Source organism: Hyperoodon ampullatus, assembly GCF_949752795.1.
Source record: "Hyperoodon ampullatus genome assembly, chromosome: 19".
NCBI classification, from domain to species: domain Eukaryota; kingdom Metazoa; phylum Chordata; class Mammalia; order Artiodactyla; family Ziphiidae; genus Hyperoodon; species Hyperoodon ampullatus.
Window position 1 is genome coordinate 55374065 of NC_136932.1, and position 17233 is coordinate 55391297.

General features: G+C 38.0%; 1 protein-coding gene across 1 annotated transcript in view; it reads left to right on the plus strand.

The window, feature by feature from the left end:
* The window catches only part of HSF5 (heat shock transcription factor 5), a gene marked incomplete at both ends in the record, with an annotated part of 50695 nt that overhangs the window by 15147 nt on the left and 18315 nt on the right, over positions 1–17233 (plus strand). The window contains 3 exons of the mRNA XM_079725482.1: positions 450–544; positions 2993–3514; positions 6206–6383. Coding sequence (XP_079581608.1) covers positions 450–544; positions 2993–3514; positions 6206–6383 — 795 coding nt within the window. The remainder of the gene's footprint in view (positions 1–449; positions 545–2992; positions 3515–6205; positions 6384–17233) is intronic.

A 17233-nucleotide genomic window follows, 5' to 3' on the forward strand; every position in this document is an offset into this window, starting at 1 on the left:
ATTCCACTGGATGCATTGTATAACAGTAGGAGTGTTTGGAGAGTACTTATACTTATTTTATCCTTAAAAACCTTGCTCCAAATGTTTGTTACTATTAAAATGATTGAAATAATTATTTTAGAATTCTGAATATGTTCTGATATTTTCAATAAAAGGAAATTACTACTTTCAGTAAGCATAAATGTTTGGTTAGAAGGGCAACAAAATGTTTAGGTGCTAAAGAAATCATTTATAAAAGTAGACATGACCCTTTTAAATGACTTTTAAAATTGCCTTATTACCATTTGTTTTCAAGAAATAAGGGCACCTAGTTGGCCTAAATATATTTTATTGCACCCACAAAGGAAAACTTTTGGAATTTTTTGTTGCAAGTTGAAAGAGAGGAGTGCCTTGAGTGCTGTAGAGGTTTATCTGGGTTGACGGCTTTTCTGTGTTTGGATTTGTTCCAGCTGTGCTGCAGTGCTGCTCTCCTGCCCACATGGATGCGCTCAGTAGTTGTGTGTCTCCCACTGCCCCTTCCTATGCACACTGCAACTACTTCCAGGTAAGATGCTGGCAACAATGGACATACCCTGCGTCAGGTACAGTACGATTGGCCTTGCAGAATTCCAAAGTGTAATTTTATCTTAATGAGTAGCCACAGGTAAGCTGTGGATTGTGGCCTTAGTTTTTCTCAATTCTTAAAAAAAAAAAAGAGTGGATGTAAATGATGTCTGAGGATTCTTCTAGGCCTACACTATCTTCTTGGCCTACTCTTAGGCACTAGCCACATGTAGCTATTTAAATGTAAATGAATTAAAGTTAAATAAAATTTAAAAATCATTCCTCAGTAGGGAGGGAGACACAAGAGGGAAGAGATATGGAGATATATGTATATGTATAGCTGATTCACTTTGTTATGAAGCAGAAACTAACACACCACTGTAACCAATTATACTCCAATAAAGATGTTAAAAAAAAAATCATTCCTCAGTCACACTAGCCACACTTCAGGTGCTTAATAGTTTCATTTGGCTAGTGGTTACCAGATTTTATAGTACAGATAGAGAACATTTTCATCATTGCTGACAGTTAGTTGGAACAATGTTGTTCAGCTCTCAGCAATGGTAAAATTGAATACCATGGTAAAATGAATACCAGATAAACTCTACAAGTATATAAATCACCAAATGACAGATCCTTCCAAGATGGTACAATTACTTTTTTTTTAAAGGAGAAAGGAAAATGATGTCAAAAATGAGAAAGCCCCCATGTTGTAAACACTGCACTTCAATTTTTTCTCGTATTTGTTAGGAAGCAATTGCTTTGATTTAAATGTTGTAGACTACTACTTCTAGGATAAGATTAAATCCCATGTTTGTATTTTTATGCTATAGTTGCTTAAAGATTGGAATTGTTTTCCTTTGATATCATGTAGTCATGATAGCTTCTGTTCTTTAGAGAATATCTTACTATTGACATTCCAGTACTCAAAAGAACATTCCTTCTTTTCTTTTTTGTCTTTTCTTTCTTTCTTTTCTTTTTTTGAGGAGTATAGAATCAGATCAAGGGGACTTAGCTGGACATTTTTAATGGCAGCTGTCATCAAGCATGTTAGTCTAGCTGATTCATCTTCACTGGAAGGACATATCTATCTCACAAATTAGATGCTCTTGTCTGTAGATCCAGGCATTCTCTCCCCTGGATCATACTGGAGATATTCTGTTGGTGTTATATCTTGATTATATTTATGTTTTAAATAAATCATTTAAAACATCTTTGAAGACCTTTGCTTACTACAAAGACAATACATGTTCACTGTAGGAAAATAGAGATAAGTAGACGTAAAATTTTTAAATTGAAAAAAGTGAAGTATTTCAGATAACATTCTGGAAATAAATGCAGTTAGTTTTGTTGGCCTGCAGATATGAGTGTGCATGAATGGTCAGTATATTGCAGTGGTTAAGAGCAAGAACTCTGGAGTCAGGCACACCTAGGTTTGAAGCCTGACTCTGTCAGTTACTTCTTTGTGACTTTGTATAAATTATGAAGTTTCTCTGAACTTCAGTTCCATCCTTTGGAAATAGAGATGATCACATTTCATAGACCTCTTGTGAGGATTAAATGAAATAATGTATGTAAAGCACTTTGTATGTGCTTGGCACATAGTAAGAACTCAGTAAGTGGGGCTATCAGCTATAGTAAAGTAGCTTGACGCTTAAACCATTTAGATTTACATTATTTGGCATTAGTGGCCTTCAAATCATTGACGCAATCATTGTCAATGTGTTTGGCAATATTGACTCACTACATGTTTTATTTAATAGTAACTCTTCCATATCTTATGTTTATAACCTGAGATATTCAGCAAAAATTTATTGAATGCCTGCTCTGTGCAAAGTACTATGTATAAGAGAATACATCTTGAAGATACCAGTCTAAAAGTGACAACTATTTTAATCTATTGTTTTATTATTAAAATAAATAATCTCAGGACCAAAGGACATTTGATATTCCATACATTTTTTCCCAGATCATTCGGAACAGAATATCAGTACCTCCCCCCTGAATCTATAGAAGCATTGGTGGACTTGTGAGCATCCTGTGTTTGACATTTCCTTACTACATTTCTAAAACAGTATATTACAGATACAAGTGATGTTTTTGTCTGTCAACCTTTATGGAAGAATTTGGTTTAATAGACATTTTATCAACAAATAGGTTTTTGGGTACTATGGCTTTTTTGATTTTGTGTACTTTAACCCTGAGAATTATTGGTCCATTCCAGTATTACACTTGATATAGTGGTTGACATATAATAGTTCCTGTGTAAGTGTTAACAATAGAGTCAAAGCTACCACTGCTGAAAAGTTGATTGGCATTCAAGTTTTCTTAGTGAGCTTTAAGTTTAATTTGTTGATATTTAGCATTCATCAGCCTAAATGTTGTTGCTTTCCTCCTTAATCTCATATTTGGTTTTCTATCCAAACAGTCCTATTTTCTCTTTTCCCAGAATTCTCCAGTGCAACCTTCCTATCCAGTTGAATTTCTGCCTTCTAATTGGCCTTGCAGTGCTACTGATGAAAATAAAAAGACAGAAGTAAACCTAGAGGCTGTTTTTCAGATAGTAGATGAGTTGCATTCCTCCCCTAAATTGGAGACGGTAAAGGTGGAGCCTGTTGAGAATCAGTGCCCAACATCTCCGTCTAACAGAGGCCAACATATCCTAGCTAATTCAAACAACAGCAATCCATCTTCCACAAGTCAAGCCAGCCAGCTGGAGCCACTTACTGCTGTAGGCTCAGATGTTACGTCTTTTGTGGTTGGAACAGAACAAGCAATTACCGGCTCTCTACCACAGTCACCTGAGTACATCTATACCATCCACACAGCTCAGCCTGTTGAAGATACTACAATGCAGGAGTCTGCAGCCAACCAGCAAGCTCATGTCAAACTGAAGGAGCAGCTAAGTCATAATCCATCTCCGTCTTCAGTAGCATTTGGGCAGGAAGGGCTACCGTTCAGCACACACCAGGTAAGAGGCAAAGAAAAAATCCTAATAGAGCGCAAAGGTACCTAGTGCTTCTTGCTGAAGACTGTTCTAGTGGAGACTTTGTCCAGGTTTTATTTGGGTTTAATACCAGTTCATTATGCTCTCCAGAAGGATCGTGTCCCAGTGGTTATGCACAAAAGATTCAGAAAGAAGTAACCTTAACCCTCAGGCATCCTCTCACTACGTTGTGGTCTGAAGTCAGCCTCTAGAGAGGCAGTCTAAATGAGCATTGTGGTATGACTTATTTTCATGTTAAAAGCATCCCTTGGGCTTCCCTGGTGGTGCAGTGGTTGAGAGTCCGCCTGCCGATGCAGGGGACACGGGTTCGTGCCCCGGTCTGGGAAGATCCCACATGCCGCGGAGCGGCTAGGCCCGTAAGCCATGGCCTCTGAGCCTGCGCGTCCGGAGCCTGTGCTCCGCAACGGGAGAGGCCACAACAGTGAGAGGCCTGCGTACCACAAAAAAAAAAAAAAAAAAAAGCATCCCTTGAGTTTTGCTTCCTAACTTAGTTTGGATGGACTAGGTGTGCCTGGCTGATTAAATTCCACTCCTCAGAAGGGATGGTTTATCTCATAGATAATATCAGGACTTTCCTGGCCATTTGTAGCATGGAGGTAAGGAGATGATTGGAGGTGTGTTTTCATTCTTTCTTACAGCATCATTGAATTCTAAATTTTTAAAAAAGATTTATTTATTTACTTAATTTATTTTTGGCTCTGTCGGGTCTTAGTTGCAGCAGGCGGGATCTTTGTTGAGGCATGTGGGATCTTTCGTTGAGGCATGGGGGATCTTTTGTTGTGGCGTGCAGGTTTTCTCTCTCTAGTTGTGGTGTGCAGGCTCCAAGGCATGTGGGCTTTGTAGTTTGTGGCACGCCGGCTCTCTCGTTGAGGCGCGCGGGCTCAGTAGTTGTGGCGTGAGGGTTTAGTTGCCCCATGGCATGTGGGATCTTAGTTCCCTGACCAGGAATTGAACTCGCATCCCCTGCATTGTAAGGTGGATTCTTTACCACTGGACCACCAGGGAAGTCCCTATAGAATTCTACTTTGACTTGACAGCATACTGTGTTTGAATTTCCCTGCTAATATTCTCATTCCTAAAGCAGAATTCTGACTCTAGTTTGAGAGATACATTCTGAAGGTAGAGACTAATTCCTTTATTGCTGCTAGCTTATGACGGGGAAAGGAATAAACTTTGATTCTAAAAAATAAAAGTACATCCAAATTAAAATCATTTTCGTGATTAAGTATTTTTTTCCTACTTAATTTTTTCTTGATCTTAGCCTGATACGTATTTATTTCATTTTGGATTTTTTTTCTTTAATGGAACTGAAAATGTCTTCATTGGTAGAGATTCCCAAGATAACTTTTTGGCAGTTTGCGTGTATATGTGTGTTGGGGGGGGGCGGGTTTTGGCCGCACCGCATGTTTTGTGGGATTTCAGTTTCCCGACCAGGGATTCAACCCAGGCCCTCGGCAGTGAGAGAGCAGAGTCCTAACCAATGGACCACCAGGGAATTTATGGCAGTTTTTAAAATGCATTCTTTTCTAGCTCTAACTTTATTTTATTTTATTTTTGCGGTACGTGGGCCTCTCACCGCCGTGGCCTCTCCCGTTGCGGAGCACAGGCTCTGGATGCGCAGGCTCAGCACCCATGGCTCACGGGCCTAGCCGCTCCGCGGCATGTGGGACCTTCCCGGACCGGGGCACGAACCCGTGTCCCCTTCATCGACAGGCGGACTCTCAACCACTGCGCCACCAGGGAAGCCCTGAAAGCTATATTTTGAACTCCTAGCTCTACTTCATTATATTGTTTTATTTTAAAATAAGTTCATAAACAAATAAAGTATTTGAGAAGTTGGTCAGCTTGACAAAGGGATTTGATATTCCAAAGAAAACATAGGAACTCCAAGAGAGAAATTCATATGTCATAAGCAGAGCAGATCTAGATTTTATAGGGAGTGAAGCTTATACAAATTTGAGGTCCTCATTAAGCCAAAGAATACAAAATTAGTAGAATAAAGTGTTCACAACCCCTCTGACATCATCCAACAGGATCATGCCTATGGCCATTCCAGTATCACCAAGAGGGGCAGGCAATCTGATGGAAGGGATGTTAGAGTGGGAAAAGATAGTGGTATTAACCAACTGTGAATTTGTGTGATGTGAATTTTACCAAAAAATATGAAACTTCACGGTGAATCTTCCCCTGATCATAAGTAAATATTTTAGCTCCATAGACATTTCAGTAGTTTGTGTATGGGGAAATATACATCTTACTACCGAATATTCAGATTAGCTTAACAAAATCTGGTCTTTTTTTTTTTTTTTTTTTTTTTGCGGTATGCGGCCCTCTCACTGCTGTGGCCTCTCCCGTTGCGGAGCACAGGCTCCGGACGCGCAGGCTCAGCAGCCATGGCTCACGGGCCCAGCCGCTCCGCAGCATGTGGGGTCCTCCCGGACCAGGGCACAAACCCATGTCCCCTGCATTGGCAGGCGGACTCTCAACCACTGCGCCACCAGGGAAGCCCGGGTGGTATCATTCTTAAGGATGAAAAGCCTTACAGTCATATTTGTTGGATCATGTTTCTATAGTAGAACTCCTCTGATAAAATATCTTAACTTTTAGTAGATATTTGGGGAAAATTTGGAATAATGAGTGGGTTTAATATTTTAGGTGGATGCCAGTATAAAATGCCAGATCAAAACACCTGAGAATATCTTGCCTTCAGAACAGATGGAATTCCTTATTTCAGAAATGGGGCCTGCTAGCAAGCCTAGTAAAGACACAGGTTTATCCACTCCAGCCAGATACAGAGAGCAAAGAAGCAACTCACAGCAAGGAGAGTCCCCTGGTAAGGATTATTGTGCTCTAGAATGCTAGCAGTAGAATCATAGTGTAGAATTAATATATGAGTGATAATTTTTCTGGTCTTCATTTATTATTCAAAATTGTAATATACTAATCCCATTGCTGTTTCATACAACTGCAATTTTAACTCTTTATTTTTTTCTTAATCATCCTTTTAAAGTATGTAAAAGTTATATTCCAGTATTGCATGTAAGAATATGAGCTTTTGAAAAGAGAACATGGTAAGCTGGTGGGAATGTGAATTGGTACAGCCACTATGGAGAACAGTATGGAGGTTCCTTAAAAAACTACAAATAGAACTACCATATGACCCAGCAATCCCACTACTGGGCATATACCCTGAGAAAACCATAATTCAAAAAGAGACATGTACCAAAATGTTCATAGCAGCCCTATTTACAATAGCCCGGAGATAGAAACAACCTAAGTGTCCATCATCGGATGAATGGGTAAAGAAGATGTGGCACATATATACAATGGAATATTACTCAGCCATAAAAAGAAATGAAATTGAGCTATTTGTAATGAGGTGGATGGACCTAGAGTCTGTCATACAGAGTGAAGTAAGTCAGAAAGAGAAAGACAAATACTGTATGCTGACACATATATATGGAATTTAAGAAAAAAAAATGTCATGAAGAACATAGGGGTAAGACAGAAATAAAAACACAGACCTACTTGAGAATGGACTTGAGGATATGGGGAGGGGGAAGGGTAAGCTGTGACAAAGTGAAAGAGAGGCATGGACATATATACACTACCAAATGTAAGGTAGATAGATAGTGGGAAGCAGCCGCAGAGCACAGGGAGATCAGCTCGGTGCTTTGTGACTGCCTGGAGGGGTGGGATGGGGAGGGTGGGAGGGAGTGAGATGCATGAGGGAAGGGATGTGGGAACAGATGTATATGTATGACTGATTCACTTTGTTATAAAGCAGAAACTAATAAAAAGAAAAGTTATTACAAAAAAAAAAGCAAAGGAATTTGGATTATTTAACTTGGAGAATGCAAGGATGATGGGTGATTCAATAACTGCTTCAGATGCCAAAGACTTTGTAATTACGGAAGTACAAGTACTTGTTCTCTTATTAGCAGAGTATAGTACAAGAGGGAATGTGCTTAAGTTGTGGCAGGAAAAAATTAGATGGACATTAAAGACATTATCCTGAGCATATTATAAAGATACTCTAAAGTATGACTCTGTATCAGTGGGATTTTTCTTGTGGTATGTAGGAACCCGAGTGATTGTAGTACAGTTGCTGCTACTCTTTCTAGGGAAATTGGAAAGAATCATTTTTTTAAGAAAATGGTGACATCCAATAAAACATGTTTCTTGTATGATCGAAAACCAAGTCATCAGAGTCTTCAGTGGACAACTTGAATATTCTCAAATTATATGCATGTCAGAGGCATGCAATTCAGTGAATTAATAAATCAGATTAAGCAATCATTTTAACCTATAAAAATTGGAAAAATCTTGGGAACTTCTGTGAGAATTTCTCCAAAAAGTAAACTAATAGTAATGTGATCGAGATGTTGTTTAGACTCATTGGGTTCTTTCTGAAAAATGCCTTTTAGACTAAAAGCTATCTTGATCACTCATCTTATTTGTTAAACTTAGCTTGCACAGTTGCTTTTAGTTGAGTATATGATCCAATATACGGTCAAAGATTAAGATTTCTTACCACTGAAGATGTTCAAAGCAATGGCATAGACTTTGAAGGCAATTTAGAAAAGGACAGTGATGAATATTTACTACACACTCACTTTTATGACATACAGCAAACTTGATGAAACTGGTATTATCGTCTTAAAGATCGGGAAACTTAATCTTGGAGAGGATAAGTAACTTGTTCAAGATCACATTAATTTAGCTAATATTCTACTCACAGTCCTTCTTTTGACTGTGTCCTTTGATGCACAAAAGTTTTAAGTTTTATGTAGTCCCATTTGTCTACCTTTCCTTTTGTTGCCTGGGCTTTTGGTGTTGTATCCAAGAAAGCATCGCCAAGTCCAGTGTCATGAAGTTTTTCCACTATGTTTTCTTCCAGGAGTTTTATAGTTTTAGGTCTTATATTTAGGTCTTTAGTCCATTTTGAGTTAATATTTATAGACAGTGTAAGATAAGGGTCCAACTTTATTCTTTTGCATGTGGACATCCAGTTTTCCTAGCACCATTTGTTGAAGAGACCTTTCCCCATTGAGCGGCCTTGGCATCCTTGTTGAAAGTCATCTGACCATATATGTGAGGGTTTATTTCTGGTTTCTTTATTCCAGTCCACTGGTCTATTTTTCTGTCATTATGCCAGTACCATATGATCTCTGTTTAACCAATCAATTCTGCCATTGTAGCACAAAAGCAGTCATAGATAATACATAAATGAATGTTGTGGCTGTGCTTCAGTAAAACTATTTACAAAAACAGTTGCTGGGCCCAATTTGACCCAAAGGTCATAATTTACCAACCTCTGAGTTAAACTAACAGTTTATTTCTGAAAAGCAACAGTGGAAGCCAGAAAGGAGTAGAATCATATTTTTAATATATTAAAAGAAATCTGCAGTCCTGGAAATCTCTACCCAGCCAAAAGATCCTTCAATAATGATGGCAAAAATGAAGACATTTTCAGATAAACACAAAATAGAGAGCATGTGCCACAGCAGATAAACAGTAAAGGAAATTCTACAGGGTGGTCTTCAGGCAGCAGGAAACAAGGAGACATACTGTAGCTTCTAGGGTAATCACCAAAATTGGTATAGAAATAATCCAAAAAAAGGAAAGGAGGAAGCAAGGAATTAAAAATAAGGAAGAGAAAACAAATAATAAAATCGTTGACCCAAATTTAGCCAATACAACTATTATATGTAAATGGTCTTAAAATCTCAAAGAGATTGCTAGAGTAGATAAAAGGGCAAACTCCTACTATAGGCTGGCTACAGGAGACATGTAGGTTGAAAGTAAGTGGATAGAAAAAGATACAACATGCAAACAGGAAGAATGAGAAGGCTGGTATGGTTATTTTTAAATATCAGAAAAAACAGACTTTAAGACAAAGAGTGTTATAAAGAGGGCCACTTCATAATGATGAACAGTTCATCAGGGAGGTGTATCAACTGTAAATGTGTTTTTTGTAGTAATGGAGCTTCAAAATACATGAAGCAAAAATTGACAGAAATTAAAGGGGGAAACACAATTCCTCAATGTGCTAGGATATTTTAACACTTCTGTCTAAGCAATTGATAGAATAACTAGATAAAATATCAGTAAAGACATAGAAGATCTGAACAACATAAACACCTTGATCTAATTGGCATTTACAGTACACTGAGCATCCAACAACTGCAGAATATACATTGTTCTCAAGTGCATATAGTACATTTACCAGGATAGGTCATTCATTGGGCCATAATACAAGTCTCAATACATTTAAAAGAACTGAAGTCATACAAAGTGTACTCTCTGAATATAACAGGATTAAATTAGAAATCAGTAACAGAGTAATTAGGAGAACCTCAAATATCTGGAAATAAAGTGACATACTTCTAAATAATTTGTGAATCGAAGACAAAATCACAAAGAAAATTAGAAAATACTTTGACAATGAAAATACAACATCACAGTTTGTGGGATGCAGCTAAAGCAGTGTTAGAATGAAATGTGTAGCTTTAAATGCTAATATTAGAAAAGAAGTAAGATCTAAAATCAATGACCTGAGGTTTTACCATACGAAACTAGAAAAAGAAGAGGAAAGTAAACCCAAAGTAAATATTAAAAATAAAAATAGAAATCAATGATATAGAAAACAGACAATTGAGTAGACTAACAAATATAAAACTGGCTTTTTGAAAAGATCAACAAAATTGACAAACTCCTAGCTACACTGATCAGGAAAAAGAGAACACAAATCATAACTACCAAGAATGAAAAGAGATTAACACCTCAGAATCTATGAATAGTAAAAGGATAGTAAGAGAATACTGTGAACAGTCTTATGTTAATGAACACAACCACATAAATGGAATAGCCACAGTTCTTAAAAAATACACCTTGTCAAAATTCACACAAGAAGAACCAATGAATAGCCCTATATAGATTAAAGAAGTTGGTTATCAAACATTTTCCTCAAAAGAAGAAAGAAAACTACAGACTAATAATCCTCATGAATATAGATGCAAAAATAATTAACAAAATATAAGTAAATTGAATGCAACAATATGTAAAAAGGCTGATCGACAAAGTAGAGTTTGTCTCAAGAATGCAAGGCTTGACTGAATTTCAAATGCTAATATTATTCACCATATTAACAGAGTAAAGGAGAAAAAACTCTATGATGATTTCAATAGATTCAAGGAGAGCACTTGACAGACTTTAGCACTCATTCGTAATAAAAACTCTCAGCAAAGTAGGAATAGTAGAACATTTCTCAAACTGATAAAGAGTATCTATAAAATATGTATAGTGAGGATCATGATTAATAGTGAAAGACTAAACTGTTTACTCCAGAGATTGGGAACAAGGCAAGGATGCCCACTTTACCACCTGTATTCAGTATTGTACTGGTGGACCTATAGCCATTGCAATAGGCAAGAAAAAGAAGTAAAAGGCGTAAAGATTGGAAGGCACACAACTGGAAAATGAAATTTAAAACAAATCAAACATTTATGGTAGGCCCCAAATCATAAGATACCTAGGAATAAGTTGAACAAAAGACGTCTAAGGCCTCTACGCTGAAAACTACAAATTTTGCTGAAAGAAATTAAAGAAGACAAATAAATGGAAAGATGTGCCATGTTCATGGATAAGAATACCCAATATTGTTAAAATGACAGTTCTCCCCAAGTTGATCTATAAATTCAATGCAATCCTAATCAAAATTCTAGTAGACTTTTTTTTTTCTTTAATGACAAGCTGATTCTAAAATTTAAAAGAAAATGCAAAGGACAGAGATGAACCAAAGCAATTTTTAAAAATAAAAAATTGGAGGAGACTTCACCAGATTTCAAGACTTACCATAAAGCTAAAATAATCAAAATCGTTTGGTATTGGTGAGAGTCCAGAAATAGATCCACACATATGTGGTCAATTGATTTTCAACAAAGGTGCTAAGGCAGTGCAATGGAGAAAGGAAAGTGTTTTCAACAAAAATTAACGTTGACCCATACCTCGCCTCGGCCCGAAGGAGCAAGATGGCGGAGTAGAAGGATGTGCGCTCACTCCCTCTTGCAAGAGCAGCAGAATCACAACTAACTGCTGAACAGTCATCGACAGGAAGACACTGGAACTCACCAAAAAAGATACCCCACATCCAGAGACAAAGGAGAAGCCACAGTGAGACGGTAGGAGGGGCGCAATCACAATAAAATCAAATCCCATAACTGCTGGGTGGGTGACTCACAGACTGGAGAACACTTATACTACAGAAGTCCACCCACTGGAGTGAAGGTTCTGAGCCCCACGTCAGGCTTCCCAACCTGGGGGTCTGGCAACAGGAGGAGGAATTCCTAGAGAATTAGACTTTGAAGGCTAGCGGGATTTGATTGCAAGACTTCGACAGGACTGGGGGAAACAGAGACTCCATTCTTGGAGGGCACACACAAAGTAGCATGTGCATCAGGACCCAGGGGAAGGAGCAGTGACCCCCATAGGAGACTGAACCAGACCTACCTACTAGTGTTGGAGGGTCTCCTGCAGAGGTGGGGGTGGCTGTGGCTCAACGTGAGGACAAGGGCACTGGCAGCAGAAGTTCTGGGAAGTACTCCTTGGCATGAGCCCTACCAGAGTCCGCCATTAGCCCCACCAAAGAGCCAGGTAGCCTCCAATGTTGGGTCGCCTCAGGCCAAACAACCAACAGGGAGGGAACCCAGCCCCACCCATCAGCAGACAAGTGGATTAAAGTTTTACTGAGCTCTGGGAACCGAGTCCCTCCCATCAGGAAACTTGCACAAGCCTCTTAAATAGCCTCATCCACCAGAGGGCAGACAGCAGAAGCAAGAAGAACTACAATCCTGCAGCCTGTGGAACAAAAACCACATTCACAGAAAGATAGACAAGATGAAAAGACAGAGGGCTATATGCCAGATGAAGGAAAAGATAAAACCCCAGAAAAACAACTAAATGAAGTAGAGATAGGCAACCTTCCAGAAAAAGAATTCAGAATAATGAGAGTGAAGATGATCCAGGACCTCAGAAGAAGAATGGAGGCAAAGATCGAGAAGATGCAAGAAATGTTTAACAAAGACCTAGAAGAATTAAAGAACAAACAAATGGAGATGAACAATACAATAACTGAAATGAAAAATACAATAGAAGGAATCAATAGCAGAATAACTGAGGCAGAAGAACAGATAAGTGACCTGGGAGACAGAATGGTGGAATTCACTGCTGCGGAACAGAATAAAGAAAAAAGAATGAAAAGAAATGATGATCTTTTGACAAAATTCAACACCCATTTATGATAACAACTCTATAGAAAGTGGGCACAGAGGGAACCTACCGCAACATAAAAAAGGCCATATATGACAAACCCACAGCAAACATCATTCTCAATGGTGAAAATCTGAAAGCAGTTCCTCTAAGATCAGGAAGAAGATGAGGATGTCCACTCTTGGCCCTATTATTCAACATAGTTTTGGAAATCCTAGCCATGGCAATCAGAGAAGAAAAAAATAAAAGGAATACAAATTGGAAAAGAAGAGTAAAACTGTCACTGTTTGCAGATGACATGGTACTATACATAGAGAACCCTAACGATGCCACCAGAAAACTACTAGAGCTAATCAATGAATTTGGTAAAGTTTGCAGGATACAAAATTAATGCACAGAAATCTCTTGCATTCCTATACACTAATGATGAAAAATCTGAAAGAGAAATTAAGGAAACACTCCCATTTACCATTGCAACAAAATGAATAAAGTACCTAGGAGTAAACCTACCTAGGGAGATAAAAGACCTGTATGCAGAAAACTATAAGACACTGATGAAAGCAATTAAAGATGATACAAACAGATGGAGAGATATACCATGTTCTTGGATTGGAAGAATCAATGTTATGAAAATGACTGTATTACCCAAAGCAATCTACAGATTCAGTGCAATCCCTATCAAACTACCAACGACATTTTTCACAGAACTAGAACAAAAAATTTCACAATTTGTATGGAGACACAAAAGACCCCAAATAACCAAAGCAACCTTGAGGGAAAAAACACAGAGCTGGAGGAATCAGACTCCCTGACTTCAGACTATACTACAAAGCTACAGTAATCAAGACAGTATGGTACTGGCACAAAAACAGAAATATAGATCAATGGAACAGGATAGAAAGCCCAAAGATAAACCCACGCACCTATGGTCAACTAATCTATGACAAAGGAGTCAAGGATATACAATGGAGAAAAGACAGTCTCTTCAATAACTGGTGCTGGGAAAACTGGATGGCTACATGTAAAAGAATGAAATTAGAACATTCCCTAACACCATACACAAAAATAAACTCAAAATGGATTAGAGACCTAAAGGTAAGACCGGACACTATAAAACTCTTAGAGGAAAACATAGGAAGAACACTCTCTAACATAAATCATAGCAAGATCTTTTTTTGATCCACCTCCTGGAGTAATGGAAATAAAAACAAAACTAAACAAATGGGACCTAATGAAACTTAAAAACTTTTGCACAGCAAAGGAAACTATAAACAAAACAAAAAGACAAGTCTCAGAATGGGAGAAAATATTTGCAAATGAAGCAACGGACAAAGGATTAATCTCCAGAATATATAAACAGCTCATGCAGCTCAATATCAAAAAAACAAACAATCTGATCAGAAAATGGGCAGAAGACCTAAATAGACATTTCTCCAAAGAAGACATACAGATGGCCAAGAAGCACATGAAAAGCTGCTCAACATCACTAATTATTAGAGAAATGCAAATCAAAACTACAGTGAGGTATCACCTCACAGCAGTTAGAATGGGCATCATCAGAAAATCTACAAACAAATGCTGGAGAGGGTGTGAAGAAAAGGGAACCCTCTTGCACTGTTGGTGGGAATGTAAATTGATACAGCCACTATGGAGAACAGTATGGAGTTTCCTTAAAAAACTAAAAATAGAATTACCACATGACCCAGCAATCCCACTACTGGGCATATACCCAGAGAAAACCATAATTCAAAAAGACACATGCACCCCAATGTTCATTGCAGCACTATTTACAATAGCCAGGTCATGGAAGCAACCTAAATGCCCATCGACAGACGAATGGATAAAGAAGATGTGGTAAATATATACAGTGGAATATTACTCAACCATAAAAAGGAACGAAATTGGGTCATTTGCAGAGACGTGGATGGATCTAGAGACTGTCATACAGAGTGAAGTAAGTCTGAAAGAGAAAAACAAATATCGTATATTAACGCATATATGTGGAACCCAGAAAAATGGTACATATGAACCGGTTTGCAGGGCAGAAATAAGAGACACAGATGTAGAGAACAAACGTATGGACATCAAGGGGGGGCGGGGGGGTGGGGGATGAACTGGGCGATTGGGATTGACATGTATACACTGATATGTATAAAATAGATAACTAGGGCTTCCCTGGTGGCGCAGTGGTTGAGAGTCCACCTGCCGATGCAGGGGACATGGGTTCGTGCCCCGGTCCGGGAAGATCCCACGTGCCACGGAGTGGCTGGGCCCGTGAGCCATGGCCACTGAGCCTGCGCCGTCTGGAGCCTGTGCTCCGCAACGGGAGAGGCCACAACAGTGAGAGGCCCGCGTACCGCAAAAAAAAAAAAAAAAAAAAAAAAGGATAACTAATAAGAACCTGCTGTATAAAAAAATAAATGAAATTCTAAAATTAAAAAATAATTGACCCATACCTCACACCATACATAAAAATTAATTTAAAAAGGGATAAAAAAAGAAAAAAAAATTAACTGAAAATGAATCACAGACCTAAATATAAAACCTAAAACTATAAAAGTTTTTGAAAAAAAATAAGAGACAAGCTTTGTTACTTCGGGCAAAGATTTCTTAGAACACAAAAAGTATGATCAATAAAGAAAAAAGTGATAAATTGGATTTCATCAAAATTTAAAACTTCTGCTCTTTGATAGATATCATTCAGAAAATGAAAAGGCAAGCCAAAGCCTAGGAGAAAATATTGACAGCACATATATCAAAACAAAGACATATCTAGAATATAAAGACTCTTACGGTGCAGTTCAAAAATGGGGTACAATATGAACAGACATTTCACAAAAGATACACAGATGGCCAGTAAGCACATGAATAGATGTTTAATCATCAGAGAAGTCAGGTTAAAACTGCAGTGAGATATCACTACACACCAATTAGAATGGCTAAAATTTTTAAAAAAGGAAAAAAACCATGACCATACCAGGTGTTGATAGGGCACTGGCACTCTCATACACTGCTAGTGGGAATTTAAAATAGTATAACCACTTTTGGAAACAGTTTGGCAGTTTCTTAAAAATTAAGTTAAATATATAAAATCAAGTTAAACTTTGTCCATCCTCTTCTCTCAACCTAATGGCACCTATATTGAGATCATCTGAAAAAGAGGGTTTGATTGGGAAGATAGCACCCTTAATCTCACCTTTGCCATAGTCTATCAGAGATACTTGAGAAAAGCTTGAGGCCCTCTTTAGAGGTCCCTCTTACTACTGTTTCAAGTTGGGATAGTAAAGTACTTCGATGCACACCCCAAATTACTGAACGCTAGTCAGTTGGTTTACAACCACACAGGAATATTCCCTTCCGTCTCTGCTTGAACACTGGCTACCTCTAGCCTGAGTCTATCTCTTATTTTAGGGCTTTGCTGAATGTGTCAAGAAAACAGCCAACACATTGTGAATTTTGTCAGCCTTTCCCCGTATGGTTACATGCTCGCTTGGCATGTGGTCTGCTTTCCAGGGTATCACAGGCAATGATTTTACCAAATGTTTTGACATAGATTTCAAAGATCGCCAACATTCTAGCCTGATGTGTCTTAACCACCTGCTGTCTGACTGCTAAGCCAGTACCACATATTTTAATTTGAATTACAGAAGCACCTCACTTATAGATTCCAAATTCCATATTAGTCCACATATAAGTTAGGCTACTGTAAAAAACAAAACAAAAAAAACAGTGTCTTAAACAATTTAGAAGTTTATTTTTTCCTCATGATAACAGTCCAGAGCTGATGTGGCAGCTTCGCTTTTCTCTGCTCGCCCTTCAGGTGTTACATGGTGAAAGATGGCCCACCACTCTATCCTCATGTCAGCCAGCAGGGTGCTATAAATATCCCTTCCTTTTATGAGTATAATCACTGCTTATGCTCACATCAGTTTGACTAGAACTTAGTCACACGAACAGGCTGCCGGGGAGCTTGGGAATGTGGTCTGTAGCTGTGTCCATTTGCCTGTGTAAACAATACCATGATTTAAAAGAAGAATAAATACTAGGAGACAACTAGCAGTCTCTGTTACATGGACTAAGAGAAAATATTTACAACACAAAATATAAAGCATTGTATTCATAATACATAAAAGCTTCTACAAATCATTAAGAAATAAAGCAATCCAATAAAAAGAAATAAAATAATATTAATGTGTAGTTCAGTTGAAGAAATACACATGACCAATAAGTGTATAGAAAGATGTTGAACCACTCAGATAAATCAGTAATCAGAGAGATGCAAGTTATAAATCAACCAAAAAAAAAATTTTTTTGCCAATCTGACAAAACTTAAATTATTGATAATATCCAGGTTGATAAAGGCGTAGGGAAAAAGGAACCTCCTATACGCTGTAACTGGAATGTAAATTTGTA